The 26673-nt window shown below is 34.7% G+C and overlaps 1 protein-coding gene across 2 annotated transcripts in view; it reads left to right on the forward strand.

Moving 5' to 3' along the window:
• Positions 1-733: 733 nt before the first annotated feature.
• The window catches only part of LOC131063764 (lysine-specific demethylase JMJ21), a 191833-nt gene continuing 165893 nt past the window's right edge, over positions 734-26673 (forward strand). For both annotated transcript variants that reach the window (XM_057997678.2, XM_057997679.2), the window contains exons 1-4: positions 734-940; positions 16732-16842; positions 17018-17073; positions 17262-17404. In XM_057997678.2, coding sequence (XP_057853661.2) covers positions 798-940; positions 16732-16842; positions 17018-17073; positions 17262-17404 — 453 coding nt within the window. In that variant the 5' untranslated portion in view covers positions 734-797. The remainder of the gene's footprint in view (positions 941-16731; positions 16843-17017; positions 17074-17261; positions 17405-26673) is intronic.

Raw genomic sequence — 26673 nt, forward strand, 5'->3', positions numbered from 1 at the left:
TTCAAGATTAATTGTCATGACTTTTTAGTTTAAATAAATTTTATATGATAATATTTTTATAAAAAACATCAATAAAACTAATTAATTTAAATATTTAACACCAAACTACTGATATGCTTGGTATTGAGCTACCAGAAAAAATTAATGATTAATAAAAAATTACAAATTTTTATATTATAAAAATTACATTGTCACATAACACTGGCTAATCAGGATAAAAAAAATAATTTTTATAATATGTAAACTTAAAAATTGCACAAATAACTTTAAAAAATAAAAATATTTTTAAAAACAAAAATAAAACCTTGTTTGTAATTGGTTCAAATTAAATTTTTTAATAACTAGTTAACTGTAAAAAAGAAAAACTCATTACAATAATATTTGCTAATGGCAAGTACTAATAATATAAAATAGTATATTAATAACAATGCAATTTTAATTATTACAATAGAAAATTGTTAATTATATTATCTTTTATAATATACTATCTTATATTATTTTAGGGTTAGAGTTAATAATAGAGTTCAATTAGAATTGGAGTTGGTGTGCCTAAGATTTAAAATGGGATTATAAGATTAGGGTTTAATTAATAATAAGGTTATGGTTAATATTATTATTAGAGTTAATGCAACTAAAATGTAATTATATATTTTCTTGATCAACAAAACCTTTACATACCATAATTAAAATATAATTATTAATATGTTATACATTAAAAGGCAAGTACTAAATCTTGAATAAAAAATTTGCTGCTTCGTGTCCTTTCCGGCGGAGGCGTGTTTTACAAGCAGACGGTGATGGAGGAGCAGCACTTGCACTACCCACGAGACCGTCGTCCCGACGCGCTCGGAACTCTGCAAATCCTACCTGATGAAATCATCTGCCTCATTTTAGAAGCCCTTTCTCCTCGCGATGTTGCCAAATTGGCTACTCTCAGCAGGTTACATATATTTGCTTTATATCTACGCTCCGCGTTTTTTACGGTTTCGTGAAAATTGATCTCATCGCCATGCTAAATAAGCAAGAAGAATCGAAACCCATTCAGTTTTGTCCACTCTTCTTATCTTCAAGCATTGAAAAGCTACAGATAGGTTCGCATCGGTACCAATTAAATTGGCATTTTCTGAAGCACACAAAACTTGAGACCTTTTTCTTTGAGCTGAGTGGTCCAGTTGCTGTTAAAGCATAAATGTTGATAACTGTGTTGCCCAAAATGGAACATGTGGAATCCCACCTCCTTGAAAAACTGTTTTTTGTGCTGTTTCTGGCCTGCAACAAATGGCTGGCCAAATTTGGAAAAAACGTTAGAAAAAGTAAAAAGATTACTACTGTCCCCTTTCTAGTTACTATTTCAATATTTGTCAATACTAAATCCGTGTTTTGATCTGTCACCTTGAGCTCTCAGATGGAATTTCGTTTAGTCAGTTTCTTGTTATGATGTTTTACAGATCTTATTCTGTATATTTCATACTTAATATTCTGTTTGAAGGATGTAATACGTTGAGAAACACGAAGAAATTATGTTCTAGTGTGTGAATCTATGACATATAGAAAGTTATATGATTTGTAAATTTTCAATGATAATATACAAAATATAATAATTCCAGAAAATGCAGTAAAAACCTTAAAACATTTTTTAATCTCTGAAACAACATAATCCCTGTTTTTTAGTTCAAACCCATTTTTTCATTAGAACTGTAAGTGGCAACTGGGTTTGGTCCACTAGGTCGTAGTGTATATTGTCAAGGTAAAGCACACATTGCAAACTTCCATAATTGTTTTTTTGTGTGAATTATTCATTAGTTCTAAATAAAGCTTCTAGAAGGAACTATGTATTAGACTTTTATGAGATCACACTCTATGATCCATCATCAAGATGTAAGTAATGTGGTACGATTGTAGAGATTAGTGCTACATAAAAAGAGTAACAATACCAAAGAACCTCCCAAAATGATTAATGATTGAACAAGTCCTAAATTAATAAATTCAAAATTCAAAATAATCCTTAAAAGTTTCAAACATCCCACTTAATAGAAAATGTTATGCTACCGCATGGGTTGCACCTAAATTAAAAACAAATTTTAGTGGGGAGAATTGCATATCCGATACTTTTTCCCTTATGCTTTGTGACCGCTTTCATTAGTGTCCCAAAGAAAATAACAAGTTTACAAGTGGCGCATTTTTGCATGGATTCATCTCATGACATCCCCATGTCCTAATCCCATCATCACTTATTCCCAAAAGATTTGGTCTTAATTCTTGAATCCCCCATTTGTCACTTTAGATCAGATTTGGGATTAAACTTTACCTAGATCGCTAGTCATAGATTTTTATCCTGAATTTAAATTAATATTTAATCCTATTGACTCCTTCCTACTGGCCATTCTGAGCTGACTAAGCACATGTCTTTGTTGCTATATGTGCTTGGTTGTTGTATTGAAAGACATTCATTCACTCATTTAAAATCACGTGGGAATGTGAACAGAACTTTTGGATCAAATAGCTTAAAGAAGAATCAATTCTATATTTTTTCTTGTGAAATCATCTTGTTTGCTGTTTTCAGACCCTTTTGCTTAGAGCCATAAAGCTGGTCCAACTTGGAGTCTAATTGAGGAGTATTTGACCCTCACAATTCAACACATTTCCAAAAGTCTTCCTCACAACAACTAGTCCTTACACAAATCTAGATATCAAAATAACAAGGAAAACAATTTACAATAGTTGACATTTGCCAGATTAGTCTTATGAGTGACAATTTAGATTTGCGCATCAATTTCAAATCTACACGTAGAGATTAGGTCCACAAATGCAAAAGTGAACCAGAGCAACTTTGTGAAATTTGAAATCTTCATTTGAGCAAGCCTTAGACTTTTTGAACCTTGATAAATTTTGTTTATGACTTCTGCCACAATATATTCCCATAATTGGATTTTGAGCTAAGTATCTGTTCATTTTCAGACCATAGTAAATAGATTCTGCATATGGAAAATTTAGTCCTAAATGTAGGTGGCTTAAAAAAAAAATTCAATCAAAACAATAATCCCTGACTATGCTAATGTACAAATGTGTATTGCTGAAAACGTGAATTGAGAATACATGGTACTGAGAGTTTGAAAATAAATACACTGCATTGGAAATGATTATATTTGTAAAAGATACTCTATATTCATCATAATTAAAATTAGAATATATGACCTTTAATTAGACAAGTGCACTAAGAATTTAATTAAGATAAACTAGAAGAGGTGTCAAGTAATGATTACAACCTACTAGAGTGACAATTAGATTGAGTGATCAATCAACTAGTTTAACAAGTCAATCAATCTAGTCTAACAACCAATAACTCCCAAACAACGCAATTGAGATAAGTTACATCCATGAATCACTAAGTCTTAAATAGTTAATTGGACACTAATATCAAAGAAGATTCCCTTAAAAGTTGGGCCTTATTCTCCTATATTACTACGTCCTCTCCATGTTGATCTTTTATCTTCACATAGTTCTAGATTTGTTGCTGTCACTCTTGTGCTATCACTACAAGAACACTAACTCACCAGCTCATGGTGAAAACTCTTTGTGAGGGAAGTGTACTCTACCAAACCAAATCTCTCTCTTGGATTCTTAACCTTTCCCTTAGCTAGGGCTTTGTCAACATATCTAAAACTTGTGAATCCAACAGAACATACTCAAGTATGTAATGTCCCCTTCCAAATTTACCCTAGAATCAGAATTGCAACAAGTTAGGGTTAGGGTTATATCTTTACCAAGTAAAATATCGCCTTAAAACTAAGTTGCTAGATTCTTCCCTGGTAGCCCAGGGTTTTGGTCTGGATGCGGTCCGACCCAAATATGGCTAGGGTTCTATAGTTTGCCTGTGGGTTTGTTGTGAAGGACTTTGGGAGAATTTGGAAGAATTTGCAGCGAATTTTGACCTCAGCACCAAAACCCAGGAAGAATTTGATCGATTTAAGACATTTTTTTGATTTTTTTAAAGTTCTTTATTGGTCTATTTTGTTCAACTCGACCCTTCGATCCTAAAATAGACCACTTAAAAGGCCAAAAAGGTGAAACATATCTCATTTGTGCATTTGTGAATTTGCCACAGCAGGATGATGATGATATGTTTGATGACTTTTCATGATATTTGATTAGTGATCGCTGATTGTTAATATTGACGTTATTATTTCTGAACAAAAACATTGATATGGTGGTGTATTTTGGCATTTTGCTATGTTTTTGATTAAGGAACAAATAGGTTTTGAGGGGACCCAAAACCCTGTACAACAAGTTTTGAAGGAACCTAAAATCCTCGGATTTTTCATGGATCTGGAACCCAAAGAAGAAAGCTGCTATAAAATACAACATAGACAACCAGCAGTCTACCATCAGCCTGACATCAAATTGAAATCATTGAAGAACTAGCTGAAAAAATAAGAAGGCCGAAGCCAATCTCCTAAAAACTCAAATAACCATGACCATAGGGGTTTTCTAGGCTCCCTTAACCTTAATAATGGGTTTGAACAAGGCTCCCATAACCTTAAGCTTGATGATGAACAACACTGAGAATATCATACCCTCCAATCTCTCCACCTCCATAGGAGATAAAAAAAGAAATCAGTAGAAAGACCAATTTCAATTCCCAACCAGCCAAGAGACAGTACATCATCAGCTCCCCAACAACATTTCCCAGCCTCAACCACAACATCCACCTCCACCTCAATAGAAGATAGATCATCTCCAACACCATCTATCTTCACCTCTAAAGAAGATAGGGCCACCTCTATAGGAAGAACCAAAGAAAACTAGAGATGTTGAGGCAAAAGCCAAAAAATAAGGGGGAAGCCAACAAAAGGGCCAAAAAAGATAGACATTCATTACTGCCTACAGAGAAGGTACTTCAAACAGCACCAGGGGGACCAATCCCCTCAATCGTCCCCTTAGAGAGAACAATAAGCAAGAAAGGGTGAAGAAATGAAAGAGGCAAGAACAGACAACACCCTCCAGGAACAGAACAATAGCTTTGGGAACTAGAACAAGATCTCCAACTTCCCAAATCGCCACAACATTTTGCTATGTTTTTTGGACTAAAACTTTAATATATATGGTGGTCTATTATGCTATGTTACTTTACTATTAGCATAGTTGATAGTGGTGTATTATGAACTTATTTGCTACTGCATATATGTATATATTTTTTTATTTTTATATGTTTTTGTATGGACAAACCCAAAGCGAACTCGAACCCACCCCAATTTTTTTTTGAACGAACACACGATCCCAAATCTCGAACCCAAATTTGAATCCGAAGTGGGACTTGTTGGAACCCTAAATTTTCGGAATTTTAGGGGTTCCTAAATGTGAAAATTCAGTGAAAGTCCCTAAAAGTGCACTCATAGATCTTGGTCTTGACGAGCTATTTGACCTTGCAATTAGGTTTACCACTTATAAATAAGCATGATTACCCATTCTCAGCTTCCAAAGGTCAGATTTGAAGTGACAAAATTTAGGGTGTACATAAGCCTGAGTTTCATAACCTTTCTAAGTAGGCATTTTCGGGATTCAATATCATTATATCAGTAAGCCTTCATGCTAAATTGATCGTCTCAGTGAATTCTCCTATTAATAAAGTATCCCCATACCAATTTGCAGGATCCTAGGATACCATCTGCTATTTTTCCAAAGTCAATTCCATTTCTAATTTCTTCATTTCAATCACTTGCACATTGCAAAACTCACTAAAGTAGCCTTCTGTTGAAATTAATATTCCTCACCCAGATCACCCTTGGGCCAAACCAATTGATCCATGCAATTGTTAGTATGATTATTAACTCCTGTGCAAATACCCAAGCCCTCAACAATCCATTTGATATTTTTCTGAGTCTTAAACCAAACGCAATTTATGCAAATCTAAGACTTGCACAAGGTTGAAATCAATTGCGGAGCTCACCTTGAAAGTCAATATCTTTCACATCGGAAGGAATTTCTCGGAGCCATCAGCTGCATTGCAATCTTTGGTTAAATGTCTACATGATAGCCAACTTTCGTGACCTCATGTGAATTATTTGGCAAAATAAGTCAGAGCAAGGTGTGGAGCGTTGGTTCGAGAAAAATGGTTTGTTTGATCATCAGATGAGGTTAGTACTATTACAAGTTCATTAATGAAAGACATCTTCTTTATGAAAATTGATAATTCAAATTAATATATTTGACATTATTGAAACCAAATGTTTACTATATGTGGGAGTAAATGCGGCTCCCACGAGGGTAGAGCCCAGCATATAGTATCTAAGAATGCAGGTGATTTTTAACTTTATTTATTCTGGTATGATAATTCATTATCAGAGCTAGATTTAAAAAATAAGTCAAGACTTATAGTAGGCAGAAAGTTAAATATTCTTTGCAAAGTGGAATGCCTCAGAGAAGTGGGAATCCATGAAGCACAATTATTGCAGGAATATGCTTGAAACAGATTTGATAAAAGCCTTTACAAAATTTCAAGCAAATGCAATCGACATATAAAGGATTGAAATCTACAACCTTTACTATAAAATTCAAACATTTTGAAACAATGAATTCAAAGCATAATCGAGGATAATTATTTAATGTTGTCGTTGCGAGGATACAAAATGTGGAAGCATAGACACACTGCGTGGTCTCATGGCATGCCAATTGCCTTTGAACATGCCTCGAATTTGATCCCATGGAATGCAATGATTGTAGGATAGGCAGCGAATGAATTTGTTAAAAAATTCTTTTTGGAACCTTCAAATCGAATACAATTGACAGATATGGATGCAAAATGTCGAAATATACATGATGTGTGAAATGTAGAAGTAATATTTATAAGAAATGTGATCTCATGGATTGTTGTGATTACACTATATGCAAAATGCGTGTGATTTAAAAAAAACGCGTCATATTGTGATAAGAGCTGCTCATTCATGAAAATAAATTTGTCAAAATGGTTTTTTCGGTTAGTTGCTCCTCGGTTCCAGCTTTCCAGAATATTTTGAAATTCTTAATTTTGTTAAGAAACAAAAATGTTATGGACATTTTATCAAAATTAGTTTTCAGCACAAAGAATTATCAAATAAGAATCTGATAAAACCTCTGAATTGAAGATGGAGGAAAATATTAAAGATATAAGAGGTAATAGTTTTCAAAGATTTGAGAAAGATAGAATTTTTCTACCCAAAGTATTTGCTTAAAAATTTTACAAGACTTGAAGGGAAATATTAAATAAAGATGAATCATCTTTAATTAGTTTGACAAGTTAAGTAAACATGAAAACTAAAAATGGAAGGTGAAATCTTCATGAGAAATTACCTTGACAAAACAGTGAAGATGAGTAAAATGTTTTCACTTAGGGTTAGATGATTTCATATGGAAAGTATAAATATTTTAGGGAAACCTCATAGAGTTGAAATGGGGTGGGAATAATAACTTAATTAGTGAAAAGATGGGTGAAGTTTTTCCATTTCATTGTGAAAGGGTAAATAACTTTGCAGGACAAGCATAAATATTTTTATGGTAAAGTGGAAAGAATATGTTAATTGATTTAAGAGGAAAAGAAAGCTTATCGGCATAACTTTGTACTGTCGGAATAGAATTAAAATATTATCCTTATAGTATATGTTACCCCGATAAGAAATGAACAATATAATGAGAAATAAGATAAAGAGGAGTGGGGCCCGGTGAGAACACGAAGAAAAGAGGAATGTTTACTTTGCCGAGTTAAAAATAAGAATATTATTCCAAGGTGGAAGATTATTGAGGTAATAATATTTTATCCCAATGATGAAAATGATTACATGAAGGTGATTATAATGCGAAGGCTTTTGTTAATGAAAGGGAATAATTATTTTGAGAAAAATAAAATCATTTCAGAAGGGTATCGCTCATGAGCAGGAAGTTGCCAGGACATGGACAATATTGTTTAAGTATGAAGATTAAAAGGACAAAATATTTTAATTTATTTGAAATTTACTCTACAAATATAAATTAAGAATCAAAGTGCATGTTTTGTAATTTAGGGTAATTAAATAATTCCTTGGTTCAAAAGGATGTAACGGTCTGAAATGCTCTCTTAAAATTATAAAAGGGAAATCAAGACCGAGGGGGAACACACAAAAAAAATTAATATAGAAAAAACTGATATTTTTCAGATTGTCTGTTGGAACTAGCAGTGCTATGTAAAATAGGTCTGTAGAAATGAAGATTCATTTTGTGCAAGCAAGTGTATCATGAAGTACCTGTGAGTCTGTAGTTTTTGTATGCCCATTATTCCAAAAATTAATATACAAGATTTGCTGTCTTTATCTTCAGATCGTTTCATGTTATATGATGTTGATGAGCTAAAATCCTTTGGTTAAATCTGAATAAGGTTTGTTGTAGTATTTTATCACTTGTTGTTATATAGATAACATAATTGTTTTTGTTGTTCTTATAACATACATTGAAGTCATTGCAGTGATAGTCTTGCATACTTGTGAGTTTTATCAAACTGTCTCCAAGGACCACAAATATTTGTCCACTAAGTAACATGTAAATTGTCAGATAAGGCACTGGTTTGTTATTAGTTTTCTGTGAGTAAATTTGGTGTGCAGAAAGTCCTCACCAGAGAAACATATTACTAGTTTCTACTAGCATTGTTTTTTCATAATCACTCAAGGTTCCAACAACATTCTTTTATAAGTTTTTATTCATTGTCAATTATATTCAAGTTTTCAGATTAAAGCAAGTTAAAAGCACATAATAAAGCATAGTTGCAGGAAATATTTTGCCATTCTTGTAAACAACTAATCTGTTAAGTTTAAATTCACTATAAAGAAATCTCTTTGTGCTTTGGAGATTGAGGTATACCCACCTAGGTCTAGCCTAAAGTGCAGAGGAATTTGGTCTTTGACCATTCCTGTTTGTTGGCCAAGGCTGATTGGGAAATCAGTAGGAGAGTTGGCAAAGCTCTAGGATTTCCAATCTGTGGTTTTGGGAACCAACAGGACTGACAACTTAGCCTCAAAATAATGAGTTTGGAATTTAGATCCCACAACCACAACCAATGATACAAATAGATTTATTAACAAACATATGCATTTTATATACATACATTCATACATAAACAAACATATGCATTTTACATACATACATACGTACGTACATACATACATACATATGTACATACGTACATACATGTAGAAGAGATAAATGTTGACAAATAATGCATAGGCTAAATACATACAACAAGAGCAATTATTAAGATTATTAGATGCTTGTTATAACAGATTTGAAATGGTTAGGGGTCTGCTGCTCTCACACGTCTGATCTGGGTGTATCTTCTTGATAGATTGTTGTAATTGCTTGTATTGGCTGATATGTTATGGATCGATCTGCTCTTTATGAGCACGGATACTAATTCAATTGTTTCCTTGATTGATGGATTGTTGTTGAATGATTGATATTTGAATGAGTGAGTGATTCAACGAATGTTGTTTTGATAGAGTGATGCTTCAATGACGAATTGATTGATTTGATAGATTGATTGATTCCTTAAAAACACATTTGATGATTGATGATGTTTTGATTGCTTTTTTATCCACTTTGTTCAATTGATCTTTGCTAATTGATAAAAAAGCAATAAAGCAATCTATGAATCCCTAAAGTCATGCAACACCAACTCTCCATCTTTAAAATACGTCAAACCATAATGAAGTGTGCCTTTGAAGTATTAGAGCACATGCTTTGCAATAGTCTAGTGAATTTTCCTTGGCTCAACTATGATATGGCTCAATGTATTCTATACAAAACAAATATTTGGTTGTGAATTTGCTAAATACATGAGGGAACCCATCAATTGTCTATACACCAAAAAATCCACCAAATTTGAATTTGAATTTCTAGTCAACTTTAGATTCAAAATATTGGGAGTAGATAGGGGCGTATAGTCCATCAAGTAAAATCTTTCTAGAATCTCTATTGTGTATTTACCTTGACCAAGGAAGAACTTAGTTTTACCTTTGCCACATCTTAAGACCTAAAAGATAGTGCATAAAGTTGATGTCCATATTAAACTTGGAGGCCAACTCCCCCTTGCACCATCCTAGGAGCTTCTCTTTGCTACATGAAGTATCAGGTGATCTACATATAGGACTCAAACTAAAAAAACATTTATATCGAATGGATATTAAAGATTAGTATTTCTAGCAATTTTGATGAAGCTCAACTTCAACAAGCATTCATCAATCCTTGAGTACCAAGCATATAATGCTTGCTACAGCCCATGAAAGGCCTTCTTCAACTTGCATACATGGGTCTCTCACCCATTCACTTAAAATTCTCTACATTGATTTAGTTATACTTTCCTCTATATTGTATTCAAGAAAACCTGTGGTTACATCCATCTAGTATTAATTCAAACCAAAATAAGATGCATGAGACATATTTACCCTAATAGAAGTGTACCTTGCAACTAGAGATTTTTTTTAATCATAGTCAAGGCCTCTCTCTGAGAGAATCCTCATGCAACAAATTTGGTCTTGTACTTTTCTATATTGCCATCTGTTGCATGCTTCACCTTGTTCAACCATTTGGACAATCACCAACTTTCCATTTGGTCTTGGCACATTCTCCCAAACATCATTCAATATAATGGCGTTAAACTCCTTCTGGCCATGGCATCTTGCCACATTTGCTCTAAATTTGCTCCAGGAAAACTAGAAGGTTCCACACCAATGATGGAAGACATTAAAGCAACATAACTCAAAAAATTCTTAGATGGATGACTCACTTTGGAAGAAGTTTTTGTTGCTCCTGCTTGTCCTTGTACCTTTGGCAATATTTGAGTAATTCTTTTAAACTTCCTAGTTTTGTTTTAGGTAGCATTGAGGTATCTACTATTGTACTAGAACTTGGGTGATCTCCAATTGATAATTCTGTATTTTGGTGATCAAAACTTGGAACATCAACCCGTTCACCTTCATAAACCTTAATGGGAGGCTCCTAAGACTTAGAGGACTGATTAGCTTCATCAAATTTCACATCAGCCCATTGCAATTGTTCATTGTGATGAAACATTGATCTTGTAAGCTTTGGAAGTCTCATTTTATCCCACAAACATACCCTTCAAGTTGGAGGGTCTAAGCTTTGTCCTCTTCTCCTTTGGCACATGAATGTAGACAAGACCCCCAAATACTAGAAAACAAAGTTGGATGGACACGGATATGGACACAAATACAAATACGACCATTTTGTAAGACCCCCAATACGGATGCAGCTGGATACTTCATTCATAAAAAACACATACACATATATTTAACACATATTTTCTAAGTTATTCGAGGAGATTTTCATTACTTCAAAAGTGATATAGACACATTATTGCTACATAAATAATGATAAGTTGATTTAACATTTTTACAATATGCAAAAATAGTAGAGTTGTATTGGAAGATAACCCAAAAAATGGGTCAATGAAATAGAAAAATATTTCATTTGTCTTTCTCATTTGGTGTATGTTTTGTTAAAAAATGCATGAATGAAGAATTTTAAAATTAAATTTAGGAAGATTTATGTCAAATTTTGAAAAAATCAAATCACATAGTATCTAGCATGGTTGGAAATCAAGGTTTTTTGGGCGCACGTAGGTACAATATTCGACGTGTATCCAGGCTGTATCAAATACGTATCCGTTTTAGATACGGGAACGGATATGGGGATACACGTGCCCAGGGAGGGACAAAGGAGTTTCCGGCTACTTTGCTAGAAAATGAGAAATATTACGTTTATCTTGTGAAATCTTCTTTTGCAGTCTTGTCTTTCCACACCCTATCAGGACACCTATTTAGAATGTAAATAGCACAATTGCAGTTGCTTCTAGGGTGGAGGGGGCAATTATAAGTTAAAAAAAGTTAACATGTTTTTTATGTTTTTTTTCTTTTTGCCCATAGTCATGTGGTTGAGTCTTTGGTTCGAGACTTGCCTAGACTTGGTGAGTCTAGTGAATCCACCAGACTTGACGAGTTTGGCAAGACTCGACTACCGAGTCTCCTAGACTCGGCGAGGGTGGCTGGCCTCATGACTCGCTGAGTCTAGGGGAGTCTCAATGAGTTTGGTAACACTTTTGATGCTCTATTGTCCCCATACCATACTACACTAGAAACCTAGTTGATAGGCACAATACCATGTTGAAGGTTGTCTCAAGATTGAATATGAAAGCTCATCCATTATTGAAGCTTCGACAATTCTTGCGAATTGCTTATGTTACTTGCCCTTCCATTTCTTCATAGCTAAGAAGCATTTGACCATTCTTGTGGATTTGAAACACAAGATATGGCTCAAGTCTTTCTTCCTCTATTGTGAAGAAACATAGTCATCCTCTTTTTATTTTGAACCTTCTCAGGTCCTCCTTTCTTACCACCTTTCTTTGTCTTCCCAATGAGGACTAAGTTTTGACTTTCTTCCACTTTGGAATAAATAGTCTCCAGTCTAGTTTCCTATTGGATAAAATTATTCCAAATCTTCTCAAAAGTGGGAAGATTTTCATGAGTGCAAACATCTTGAACAAATGGATCACAAGATGGTGAGAACCAACTTCTAGCTATGGGCATCAACTCTTCATTCTCCACTTTCACCCTGATAGCAATGAGCTGATCTTGAAGCGTTATAATCTTGATAAGATAATTGGCCATGATTATTGTATTGTTCCAAGTGTGGCATTGAGCTTGTTCTATAGTAACATTTCGTGGGAAATGTTCACACTTTGGTATAGACTAATCACGACATGATGCATTTCTATAATCTCAATTCTAGTTTCATATCGGATAAAATCGTCCCAAAGCTTTTCAAAAGTGGGAAGCTTTTCATGAATGCAAGGATCTTGAAGAAATGGATCTCAAGATGGTGAGAACCAATTTATAGCTATGGGAAACAACTATTCATTCTCCTTTTTCACCTTGATAGCAGCGAGTTGGTCTTGAAGAACAATGTTCTTGATAAGCTAATTGACCATGGTGTTTGTATTACTTAGGTGTGTGGCATTGAGCTTGTTCTATAGCAACATCTTGCTAGAAATGTTCACACTTTGGTATAGAGTGATCAAGGCATTGTGCATTTCCATAGTCGTATCCTTCTCTCAAATCTAGGTGGATTCGCTTTGCCTTGGCTGATTTTTTGTTATGTTTGATCAATTGAGTAGAGTCGACACAAGCTTCAATCTTTGTCTCCACAAAATTCTCAAGATCAATCTTCTCCAATAGCATCTTCAATTCACAATTCTAAGGTGTAAGGTTAGAAGCCCTCTAGATATTCACACTCGAAGACTGATAGTGGTCATACTTAAGCTCTTTAAACACATTAAAACCAAACAAATCAGCTGGACTTACACCCTCTCACATGTCTAGATCATTTCAATCATTGAAGTAAGGGCATAAAATGCATTGAAATCCTCTAAAAGCTCCCTCTCATAGGTAGCGACCCACTCCGTCCATGGATGTGGAAGATTTCAGATTATATGCCATTGTTCCCATCATAGACATAGGAACTCTTCGAGAGGTGGGGACTTGATTTCATTGGTTTGCTCAAGGTCAGCCAACTACATAGATGCCAATACATTGTTGTAGGCACAAAGTACTTGACTAAATGGGTTGAGGCCGTAGCACCTTTGGACAACACGACAATCAATACGACGAGGTTCATCTATGAGAAAATTGTCACTAGGAACGACATCCCATACAAATTACCAGTGATCGTGGAGGACACTTTGTGAACCACATCATTCGTCTAATGATGACGGAGTTCTGTATATTTCATAACCTATCAAGTCTCTACTACATGAGAGTAAATGGACAGGTGGAGTCCACAAGCAAAGTGCTTGTTTCAATCATTCATAAGTCTTGCGGCATTGAAGAAGTAGACTTGGAAGAGAAGTTGCAACCGTTCTGTGGGCATACAAAACAATGTACATGGTGATGACAGGACACACCATTTCAATTAATGTATGGTCAGGAAGCAATGATCCCCACATAATACATGGTAACAAGTCTAAGGATTGTTGTGGAGAATCAATAGGTGATATAGAGTTTAAAGGAATGATTCTTCTAGTTGAACAAACTTGATGAACAAAGGGTGCCTGCCCAATGGGAAATCTAAGTAATGCAAAAATGAAGAATGTAATGGCATGACAAACATCTCCAAAAAAATATTTCCAGCCTAGATAGTTAGTTCTAAAATATAATGTCCGTAACGAAATTAAATTGGGAAAATTCAAATCGAGATGGCTTGGACACTATAAAATCCGAGAAGTTTGTGACAATGGGGCTATCAAGTTAGAGAATTTGGACAATAGTCAATTGAAAGATAGTATTAACGGCTCAATGCTAAAACTATGTAAGGAGAGAAGAGAAACTCTAGTTGCAATCAACATGGTGGATCAGACAACCTATGCAGAGGAACTTGTCAATTAGTTTGGAGCAATAATGGAAGTGTGACTTATTGAGGAGATTGAAGGAATTGCTATACCAAGGGTAGACCCACATTTAACTACTTGTTTGTTTGGGCCACCAACTACAGATATAAGGTTTTATGAAGGCTCTTGGATATTGCGTGCTCCCTATTCTGGTAGAATAACTAGTTATGTAAGCCATGAATTGGATGAAGAAACAACAAAAGGAGAAAGTGAGAAGGAAGCAGTATGGACTGAGTCTGCCTATGAGGATGGAGAAGGTCCAATTGTGACCTATATTAATGGCAGAATGCTTTATGTTTGCAGAGAGGTTATATGATACAATGAGACTGTGATTGAATTCACAAAGGAACACGAGATACTGCCACCTCCATTACCCTACACAAACGGGCTTTGGTGAGCAGTCCATAACTTGATAGGTTGCCCAACAATACAAGGAGAGGCAGTTACTTTGTACCAACAATGTGGAGGAAGGTTTATTGATGGGTGTCAAATATTGGAAAAGGGTATGACATCACTCCCGACTGTTGATAATTTTTTTGATTTAGAATATATGGGTACCTGTTGTAAAAATGAATGGTATGGTATAAGATATCCTATGACTCGTGTATGTGGCAACATGATAAAGAAATGAAAGTAAAATATAAGGAATGCTGGAAGAGAAAAGGAGAAAATGGAGAAGGAAATAAAAAGAAAAAGCAAATATCTATTAAAATGGCGAAGATAAGAGTAAAAATTATTGAAACTGCAAGAAAACCCACAAATTGCATAGATCTTGGAAATCTGCTCTCAAATCAGTTGACTAAATCTTGAAGATTAGAGGAAAGGGATATAATGTGAATACTTCAGTATGTAGAAATGGTAGTTTCAAGTTTCAACTATAAAATACACAAAAATTAACTCTTGAAATTCTGCAATTCATGAATGTGTTTTTTTTTTTAGCCAATCTGAGAAAATGGAAAGGGCTTACTTCACATAACACCAAATAGGATGAAAAAATAATTTGTTCACTTTTTAAGAAAGTTAGGGCAAACGAATCTGAATCTCTCATTAAATACCAGTCTCCAAAATAGTTAAAAAAAAATTAAAATAATTATTGAAAATTTTTATGTTGCAGGAATAAATATAATGTAGGAAATCACACTTGCTTGACATGTGAGTGATGCTCTTTGACAAGGGTCTGCAAGTAACTCGCCAAAAAATGCCTAATAACTTGCCGATAACTCTCAGGTTTGCAAGAAAAGCTTTGACTTAATAAAAGAAGAGTTCATTTTTTTAAAGCCTTAATTTGGGCTTGATAGCAGCTGCCCTCCGACCTCGTGAGGGGTGCTTCCCTTGACTCTTTTGGAAGCTTTGTTCCTTGACTCTGCTAGTAGTGTTGCCCCTCAACCTTGCTAGAGGTTTTGCCTCTTGACCTTGCTAGTGGCTTTGCCATTAGACCCCTGTGAGGGGCACTGCCCCAAGATCCCAGTGGAGGCTATGGCTCCTAGAACTCCACTTTGGGCCCACATTTTTTGTGGATGAAATATGGAGATGTATTTTATTGTCATATGACATCAATGTGAATTGAACTTGCTTTTTGATCTTTAAATTAAGGAAAAACTATTTATTGCCTGCTTTGGTTTTAAAAAGCAAATAATGAAAATTGTTTTGGGCCCATGTTTTCTCTAGTTGAAATTTGTAAAATGTTATAAGCATATGTAATTTATAATCATAGGACACTATGATGTGAATCAAATTTGGTTTTTGATCTATACATGGAGGAAAATCTACTTAGGGCTTCTGTAAATTCTGTTTTATGCATGTTTGTTAAGATTATTTTACAATTTTGTGTGTTTTTTAGTGTTTGGAAATTTTTAAAAGTTTTGCCGAGTCTCAAATCCAAGTAAAATTTTAGGCCTGCCAAGTCTGAGTTTTTGAATTATGCATGAAATAATTTATTTATTGGCCTGAACCTTGGAGTACAGGATTGATCTGAAATTACGGAAAACCTTCTTAAGATTAACCAACTAGACATAGCAAATTGATAATGAATTCAAACAAGCTTTTTCCAGCCATTTTGTTAGGTGTATCAACATTTTCATCTTATTCTTAATCTAATCATAAAATTATTATCTAGTTCCCTAATATACATTTTTTGACTGGAATTCTAAGTTATTTACACAGGTACTATGAACTGAAGTTTGAAGTTCTATATGTAGCAGTCCATGGATGCATGTAAGATTGAATCGTCAGGGTTGCTTTCTGATTTGCAACTGTTAAATTTGTCTTTACAGTGTGCTATATATATTTTGCAATGAGGAACCACTTTGGATGAAGTTTTGTTTGATTAACTTTGAAGGACCTCTTCATTACAAAGGTTCCTGGAAGAAAACTACATTAGAACAGTAAGTATTTGAATTTCATAACGGACTAGATATTTTTCTTTCTTTTGTATTAAATCTATAGAATATTCATATAAGGAGGAACCTTACAATTAATAGTAACTCCATCCTTGGGTTAATTTTTTTGCTAATTTCTAGCAACCAGTTGACACATATTTAATATACTATCGTTTTTCAGACTTTGTCTTACACAAGACACCTCAGAAATCTCCAGAAGGCCTCTTCATTTTGAAGGTGAAAAGTTTTAAATTTTGAGTTTTTGATCTTAATTCACTAATTTAGCATATGATGATTGTAATAATGCAAAAATGGATAAATTTAACTATTTATGTGATTACTTTATATTTTGTCTTCCATTGGGTTCCTGTATCTTTAGCTCATTTATTGCTGGGCAATTTTTTATTTTTTCATAAATGATGCAGGGTTCAATTCTTTATTTCTATACAAGCGATGGTACCGATGCAATGTTACATTTGAAAGCTTTTCATTTGACAATGGAGCTATAGAAAGAAGAGGAGACATCTCTAATGAGGAGTTCCACTTACAATATGATGGAAAAAAACCGGTGACTCTTCAATGCTTATCTCTTTTTGTGAACTTGTTACTTTGAGAACACTTTTTTTTTTTTGAAATGTGTAAGCTATTGGAAAGATAGAGTTTATAAAGGTTTTTATAAAAAAGGTTTAATCTAACACATGTTAAAGAACTTTCAAGTCTCAACTTGCATTGTAAGCTTCTGTAATTCGTTATTCTTGTTAGTCATGTTATTCATTTCTGCAGTAGAAATCTAAATAACGGAAGGGATGTCCAAGTAATGCATGATTTTCCTGGATTTATTAATCTCCATTATTGATTAATCACATTTGGAGGCTCATCTTGGCCAGTGTTAAAAGCTCTTTATCTCCTCACTTACCATTACTACAACTTCTACAGATGTATCGAGTAAAGAATAGTTCCCGACATAGGATCATTGAATCATTTTGTAAAATCAAAGTTACGAAAAGAATTAGAGATGAATCATTTTGTAAAATCAAAGTTGTTGATTGTAATTAGGTAGGAGGGGCGGATTCCAATTGCCTTAGGCAACATTGGAATCCGCCCAAAGGGCTGGCCCCTTTCTCCCATAAGGTAACGTGTAGGGCTGGGCCCTTTCTCATGTCTAGCACAAGGGTGGCGTGCTCTAGGGCCTGCCCTATAATTCAACACGCCACTCACACTTAAACAATAAAAAGGGAGCCAATTCAAATTAAGAAAGCTGACCTAATTATAGGCTAAAGTGCATATAAATAAAGGTATGAATGAAGCATTCAAATAACAAGCATACACACAAAGAGCGAATTCTGTCTGCAAGTAAGAGGTGCGAAATTCATGCAAATATTAAGGCGAATATCTTCAGCAAAGTGCGAACTCCATCAACTTCTCTCCATTGTTATCTCTGCTGTTAGGAGAGTGCTCCTCATCATGCGATCTGACAGTTGAAGGACCTGCTGTTCTGAAGTTGGTCACAATCATCAGCTGAAGACATACATTTCATCCATCTACTATTCAAGGTCAAATCTTTGGTTGCTGGTTGGTGCAATAAAAGGCAGATCTGAAACTGGTTAAGAGGCAGATTTGAGACCACTGGAAAGTTGAAGATGCCATTAGCCCTAAGGGTGAACTGAGATAAGTATTGTAATCAGAATATTATTCATAATCCATAATCAGATCTGAGGATCTTTTCTGGCTGGGTTTTTCCTCCTAGGAGGTTTTCCCAGGGTAATAAGTGTCTTATTCAACTTTGGTTATGTTTTTGTTTGTTCCTAAATCTGAAACTTACTAAATCTAACAACAAACTATCTAAGTTAAAGGTTAATTCTGTTTTCCGAGTTTTCTTTATTAATCTGAAAGTGTAAAATTAACATGGTATCAGAGCTCTAGGTTAGATTAACCTTCAAATTTCAGTAGTCTGCTACTTCCAGTTTGCTGTTTCATTTTCAATCAGGTCAATGGGGCTAAAAATTGAAGATAGGCTGGATGGAAACCTCAACTTTTCTACATGGAAGGTCCGCATCCGTATTGCCCTAGAAGAAGAAGAACTTCTTCAATTTATAGATGAAGAAAAGCTGACTGAACCTATAGATGCAGCTGAGCTAAAACATTTCAAAAGGAATGCTGTCAAAGCCAGAAAACTCATCATTGATTCAGTCAAAGATCACCTGGTCACCTCCATTTCCTCGTTCACTACAGCAAGGGAAATATTCAGTCATCTTCAAGGTACTTATGAAATCAACAATCTCAGTAGAGCAATTACCTTAAGGCAACAATTACTTAATATCAAGATGTCAAAGGAAGAATCTGCTATGTCTTATTTCATGAGGATTTCATAACTAAAGAATCAACTAGGTACAATTGGACATAACATGGAAGACAAAGATATTGTCATGATTGCTCTAAATGGTCTACCAGACTCATGGGACTCTTTTATTCAAACCATAAGTGGAAGAACTGAATTACCTACTTTTGATCGTCTTAAGAATGATTGCATTCATGAAGAGTCTCGTCTTATCACAAGAGGAAAACTCAAAAGTCCTCAAGTGAATGATCAGCATGTACTTGCTGCCCAATGCAAGAAAGGTGGCCATTGGAAGAAGAATAATCCTAAGAGTAATAGAGATTTCAGATTATCAAATGCTCAGAATTCTTGGAAGAAGCCAAGAGATCTATCTCGTGTTCGATGCTTGAGATGTGACAAATTTGGTCACTATGCTAAAGAATGTCAGAATGAACCTCCGCAAAGAGAAGCCAACCTAAATGAAGTTTCAGATCTAAATGAGGAATTCTTATTCATTTTTGCCCTATCAAGCAGCATTCCTACAGACTGTAACACATGGTTGATTGACAGTGGTGCTTCCAAACACATCTCAGGCTATCTTGAGCATCTTTCAAACTTAGTAGAGAAAGACACTAGTCTACATGTAGTAATTGGTGATGATGCTAAATATTCGGGAAGAGGTTCTGGCACTACTTCTCTGAATTTAGATTCTGGTATTTCTCTTCACCTTAGCGACATCTTATTTGTCCCTGGAATTAAAAGAAATTTAATTTCCATTTCTGCTCTAGAAGATAAAGGTTATCAAGTTGCATTTTCTGAGGGTAAAGTACTTGCTTGGCCTAAGAAATCTAGTTTTAAATCTGCTCGTGTAATTGGAAATAGATATGATAGTTTATATAAGCTCTCTGCTAACCCTGTTCAAGCCCTTATTAATGAGGCTCCCGAATCCTGTGAGCTATGGCATAGAAGACTTGGACACTCACACTTTCGAGCACTTCCCTCCCTTGGAAAGTTAGTCAAAGGTATGCCTAAATTCAGTCAAATTCAGGATGATACATGCAAAGGTTGTGCTATAGGTAAAAATGTTAAAAGTCCTTTTCATAAAAGTGAAAGTAGAGCTAAAGATAAACTAGAAATTGTTCACTCCGATTTATGTGGTTCTATGTCTATAGCATCTCCTAGTGGATTTCTTTATTATGTAATCTTCATAGATGATTTCTCTAGGAAAACTTGCATCTACTTCTTGAAATCTGAAGAATCCGATGAAGTCTTACGTAGATTTAAAGAGTTTAAGGCATTTGCTGAAAACATCTCTGGTAAAAGAATTAAATGTTTAAGATCTGACAGTGGAGGTGAGTATACATTTGGTAGCTTTCATGATTTTTGTGTTGAGAAAGGAATTAAGAGGGAGTTCTGTGTTCCAGTGTTCCATACAATCCTCAGCAAAATGGAGTTGTTGAAAGGAAGAATAGAACAATTGTTGAGGTTGCAAAGGCTATGATTCATGATCAAGATTTGCAGACTTTTCTATGGGCTGAGGCTTCTAGAGCAACATTATATATTTAGAATAGATGTCCTCACCATGTTCTAAAGAATATGACTCCTGAAGAAGCCTTCACAGGATCCAAACTTGACATTAGTCACTTAAGAATTTTTGGAAGTCCTGTATATGTTCATGTGCCCAAGGAAAAGCGAACCAAGTTGGAGCCTTCCGGGAAGAAAGGCATGCTAGTTGGATACAGTGAATCCTCCAAGGCCTTCAAGATCTACATTCCAGGTCAAAGGTATGTTGAGGTAAGTAGGGATGTTACTTTTGAAGAAGATATTGCCTTTAAGGAATCAAAAGGTTCTCTTGTTATTGATGAAGTTAATGACAATCAAGATATGAATGTTGATACTAACTCTGAGATTCAAAGGGAGTCTGTTGAGCCTCCACCTCAAGAAGAGCATAATGATCCACCTGAGCCTATGAATCCCACTGATATACTTAGTGACATTGTTGTTAGCAAAAAGAGGCCACTTTGGGTGAGAAACACCACTCAAGAAGCTGAAAGATTTGCAGCTCCCAGTGGCACTTTCATAGAAACCAAGAGACCTCAAGTATTCTCCAACTATGTTGCATTAATGAACAATCTCATTGAGTTTGAGCCAGGCAATGTTGAAGAAGCCTTGAACCATCATGCTTGGAAGCTAGCTATGGATAAAGAATATCAGTCAATCATCAAGAATGATGTTTGGGACATAGTGCCTAGACCCAAAGGTAAATCTGTTGTTTCCTCTAAATGGTTATTTAAAATTAAACATAATGCTGATGGTAGTATTGAAAAATATAAAGCTAGATTTGTAGCTCGTGGTTTTTCTCAAAAGGAAGGCATAGATTATGAAGAAACATTTGCTCCTATTGCTAGATATACTTCTATTAGAACTATAATAGCTATTGCTGCAGTTAAAGGTTGGAAGCTGCATCAAATGGATGTTAAGATTGCTTTCCTTAATGGTTTCATTGAGGAATAAGTCTATATTGAACAACCTGAGGGTTATGAGATTCATGAAAGAGATACTCATGTGTGCAGATTGAAGAAAGCTCTCTATGGCCTCAAACAAAAAGAATTGATAAATACTTGTTAAGTTTAGGGTTTTGTAAGAATGATGCTATGAAAAAACTCCATTTATAGTAACTCTTGCAAAGGTTTATGAAAAGAGAGATTCAACTGGGCTGTAAAAGGGGCCGAAGCTTAACCATCCCAACATATATGCATTAAATTATTGAAGAGGAACTTTTGACTAGAATTGTGATCTTATTTGAGGATGAATCTGCCTTAAGTAAAATCAGTTTTCTTTTTCTTGACAATCTGTGCAATCAGCAACTTAAGCCTTCTAGCCAATGCTTTTGCTATGGTTTGTAGGTGACATTATTTAGAAGAGTTTGGCTGCTGCCCTTCTACATATTCTCTTTCTGAACCTTTAGGGATAAGTTTGATAGGGTCTACATTGATAAGCTCCCCCATAATTCCACTGCCAATAGATTCTTGGCACATTTTCAAACGTGTTTAGTTAATTACATTCCACAATGTCTTGTAGAGCTCTATTGGAAGATCATCAAGGCCAAGAGGTTCCTATTCTTGAGATCCTTTATAGATGCATCTAGTTTGTCTAGCTCCATCCCACTAGAGAGAAGAATTCTTTCCTAGGCTTTGAGCTTTTGAGAGATAACATCTTTGGCCATCTCCATAGAAAGATCCTGCTAAGGATTACAGCCCATTAATCTAATAAATCTCTGGAAATGATCATGAAATATATGACAAAATCGCAACTCATTCTTCATAAGATTTTCTCAGGATCTCCAAGTGCTAAAATCCTCTCTGATTTTTGCTTTCTTTTGACTTTAGTAATTCATGGACCCATGATCTGGCCACAGGATCATTGCTAAAAATCTAGTAATGTACCATTTAGCCTGAGTTATAATTTCTCTATAGAAAAATAGTGATTATTGCATGATCCATAACATCAAGTTTGGAGGCCAGGGAATGAAGTGCAAAGGAAAGATTGACAAAATGAAATAGATGGGATATCAGACAATAAGTATTCAATGACACTTGTATTCCATTCACAAAAAATGTGTTACAATGCACATATTTATCAATACGAAATGACTATGCAGTTCATCTTCTAGATGCTTTTTTAACTTCTAGAGTATCTTCTAAATATAAAATAGAAAATGTTGTTCTACTAGGATTTACTACTCCTAGGAATTAGGATTATGTACAATAGTGTTACATCCTCCCTCTTAATCTGCAGGTGTAGTAAAACCAATGTTTATGTTGCTCATTCGACAATATTTCTTGTGTATGCACCTCGTTTTCTTGATACAAAGCTTTAGTCTTATACAAAAGTTTTGCTTAGCTTGTTCCCTTCTGCAATTTTAGAATTTTCAAGAACCAAGATATTGACCTGGTAAATATTTGAGTTTGTTTTCTCAAGTCAAGTCATCAATGCCATAGCCCATTTTTATCGAATACCAGACCGTTTTGTTGTTAAATTTGTGAGTTCACCACTATTTCTGTTCTGAGTGATGAATAAATTCGCAGAAACAGATTGTTCAACTTCTATCTTTGTCCCATCTATCTCCAAAGAGAGTGAAACCTAGAAAACCTAGGTTCGTTGCACCCATTGGTAACCCAAATGCATGCTGAAGCTTATGCTATATTGCCTGTAAATTGGATAGCGTAGGCTGACTGCACCCATGATTAACATAAAAGTGTATTGAAGCATGCATTGAATGACTTGACTTTTTGTCAAGCTAAAAATTTGAACTAGTTGCAATGCACAATGTGTTGATGTGTTTTTATGCATTTCAAACACAGAATAAAATACCAAATGTATTCTATCCTCTCTTGATCAAAATCTTGTTGGATGCTAAATTGATTGATCAACCAAGATGACTCCAAGGTTTCTATATCAGGTCTTGACGTGTAGATATCTCAATTGGTTGATGTGATTGTTGGTAATCCAAGGGGACTTGCATTGAATGCTTGAATGCTTGAATGCTTGGATGTTGGTGGAACTTAGATTCTAATTACTTGCTTGGAAAATAAAATGGCAAAAGACATAGGGTCGAGGAGTCTATTCTAATCCTAAGAATATAGGAACGATGGACAATCTTTGGTGAAACTTGACTAAGCCTTGCTTTGACATGCAAAGCAACAACTCCACAAACCTTAGTGTGATCTTTTAAGGTAAGTACATGATGTTCAAATCTCTATCAACAAAAAGGATACCATCAAGGCAATGCATATCAAAGTGTGAATAGCAATTGAAGTTAAGCTTATTTAAGGATTCTAGTTGACCACACGAAGAAAACTTACAATCAGCAAATTGCTAGTGGTATGGATATATAACTTTCACCATTGATCATGCACAAAGTTCTTTCATTCATCTAAACAACATGAAAATGAATTGAGAAGTAGAGACCATGCAATTTGTTGAAATAACACATTAAATTCACCATAGCTTCAATGAAATCATATGCTCTTTACAACAAAGTCTTGACAACAATCTTTGCCTTTTCCTAATCTAACTTCTTTCTAATTGCTAACTATTGATTGCTATCTATGAACTATTATCTATTACTCTACTCTTGTTCTATTCTTGTTAAACCCCTTTTGTCATGTCCCCATCCTTAACTCAATAATCAGATTAATTGCACATTTCACATTGTAGTAATAGTTAGCTGTATATTAATAACAATAGTAGCATAGAGACATTGTGGAAAATCGTCTTATCCCAGAAGACTTGATGATCTTTGTATCAAGCCTCCAAGTAGAACATAGGGAATAAGATGAAGACGAGGAATTGATATCCACCCATTCCCATGATCAAGTTATGAAGAGTTAAGAAAATTCTGAACCGGTGACCATAATACTGATGTCACACAAGTACTCATGAAGGTCTCGTAGGCAGAACCTTATTGGCATAACAAATAACAATGAAGACTTATCATACCTGAAGGTAATTCCTATTGGCTGCATCTTATTGATTATGGCATTAGCAAACACATAGTTAGTGGCAGACCAGATCTGATGCATGTCAGATCTTGCAACAATTAATTATCAATACATGTATTAGAAGAGCAGCGGTCTTATTACCACAGGCAGCAAACAAGATAGTATAAATAATGAAAACCAGTTGCTATGATGTGTATATTTAACAAAGAGAATTACATGAAGGGACAATAATTGTTATGTTAATCACATATTAGCATCGGTTATGAAAAGTATCTTGTGGCGGCGATTCACAAATAAAAATTGTATTTATTGAGGGACGTTAACTTTTAGGGGGTTGTGTGAGTAGAAGAGACACAACTTTTTTATTGATGTGAGAACTATAAAATAGGTTAGGATGGGAAAAGTAAAAGGCATCGAAGGGATGGAGACTGATAAGATATAAGATATTAATACTCAGAAAGATCGATCAGATAATATGAAAAGTATCTTGTGGCGGCGATTCACAAATAAAAATTGTATTTATCGAGGGACGTTAACTTTTAGGGGGTTGTGTGAGTAGAAGAGACACAACTTTTCTATTGATGTGAGAACTATAAAATAGGTTAGGATGGGAAAAGTAAAAGGCATTGAAGGGATGGAGACTGATAAGATATAAGATATTAATACTCAGAAAGATCGATCAGATCAGATCAGAACTGTTAATAAGTTACAGGCAGTAACATCCTTGTTCTTGGTGGTATGCATGGGATGCGCTTAATATGTATGCTTAATATATGAAGTCTGATAATGTTTCTATGCAGAATTTAGTAATAATACTAATAATATTAATATAGACTGTAATATGTATGACAGTCATACTTAATTTCATATATATTCATAATACATAAGAAGTTAGTATACTTATAGTCTAAATCATGTTATTACTGTCAGTATTTAAGAAGATGGGATTGAGATGTTCCAAACAGGGGCAGTCTAAATCCAAGCAATAGGTTAAGTCCCAAGATAGGGTGGGGATCAGCAACCCATAAGCCTTGAGGGTATAGACCCAAGAGAGTTAAGGGCTTGGATCTGTAAACTTTGAGGGAACATATTGTAGTTGGTCTCTAAGCGCTTTGGTAACATACATATCCTCCTTACTTAAAGCTGAAGTAGTAACAAAGGTTGGTACTTGCTTTAAGAGTTATGGAAGACAAACTTAATTTTCTAATATGGTTGATGAACAATTCACTTATTAATAATAAATTAATTGAACTATGGATAGCATGGATTTGATTCATGTTAAAACAGATTTGTCTCCTAATCAATTTAGTTTAAGTCATAAGTATATTGAAATAGATTAATTATTTTAATTAGGTAGGGGACATTACACCTTTACAAATGAGAGATTTGAGCCTTTTATAGTGCTATCCATACAATTCAATGGCTCAGATTGATTCACAATCATTGGCCAAGATTACAAGATGGAAACCTTAATTAGGGTTTGTTACAACAACTCCCTCGAACCAATGAGAAAATTACATTTAGGTTCAATATTGAATGTGAACCAATAGAAAATGGGGGTAGGTATCTCAAAGTTTGTGTCTCCATAAGATGAGTCAGGTGCATTGCATCTGGACATGCCGATGTAGAATCTCTTGATTGGTTGAGTGGTGACTAGGATGCCACCTCAATTTGCACTTATTATTTAAATCGGTCTTACTCTTCATTTGTACTCCAATCCTTGATCAGTTTTTAGACCTTCATTTGTACTTGCAATTGCATTAGCAAACTTGATTGGCATTTTCTCATTTCTTTGCACTTCGGCATTTTGATCTTCATTCGTACTACCATTTGGTATTAATCCTTTCATTTGATGTGGCGGCATTTTGGGTTTCATTTGTACCAAGGATATTTTACATTTCGTTTGCTTGACTTTCATTTTGCCAAATCCGAACTTGAAGTGGTGGCTTTTGAGGCTTCGTTCGTACCAAGTTCATTTTGCATTTCGTTTGTACCACTTTCATTTTGCCAAATCCG

Source organism: Cryptomeria japonica, chromosome 5, assembly GCF_030272615.1.
Source record: "Cryptomeria japonica chromosome 5, Sugi_1.0, whole genome shotgun sequence".
Classification (NCBI taxonomy): Eukaryota; Viridiplantae; Streptophyta; class Pinopsida; order Cupressales; family Cupressaceae; genus Cryptomeria; species Cryptomeria japonica.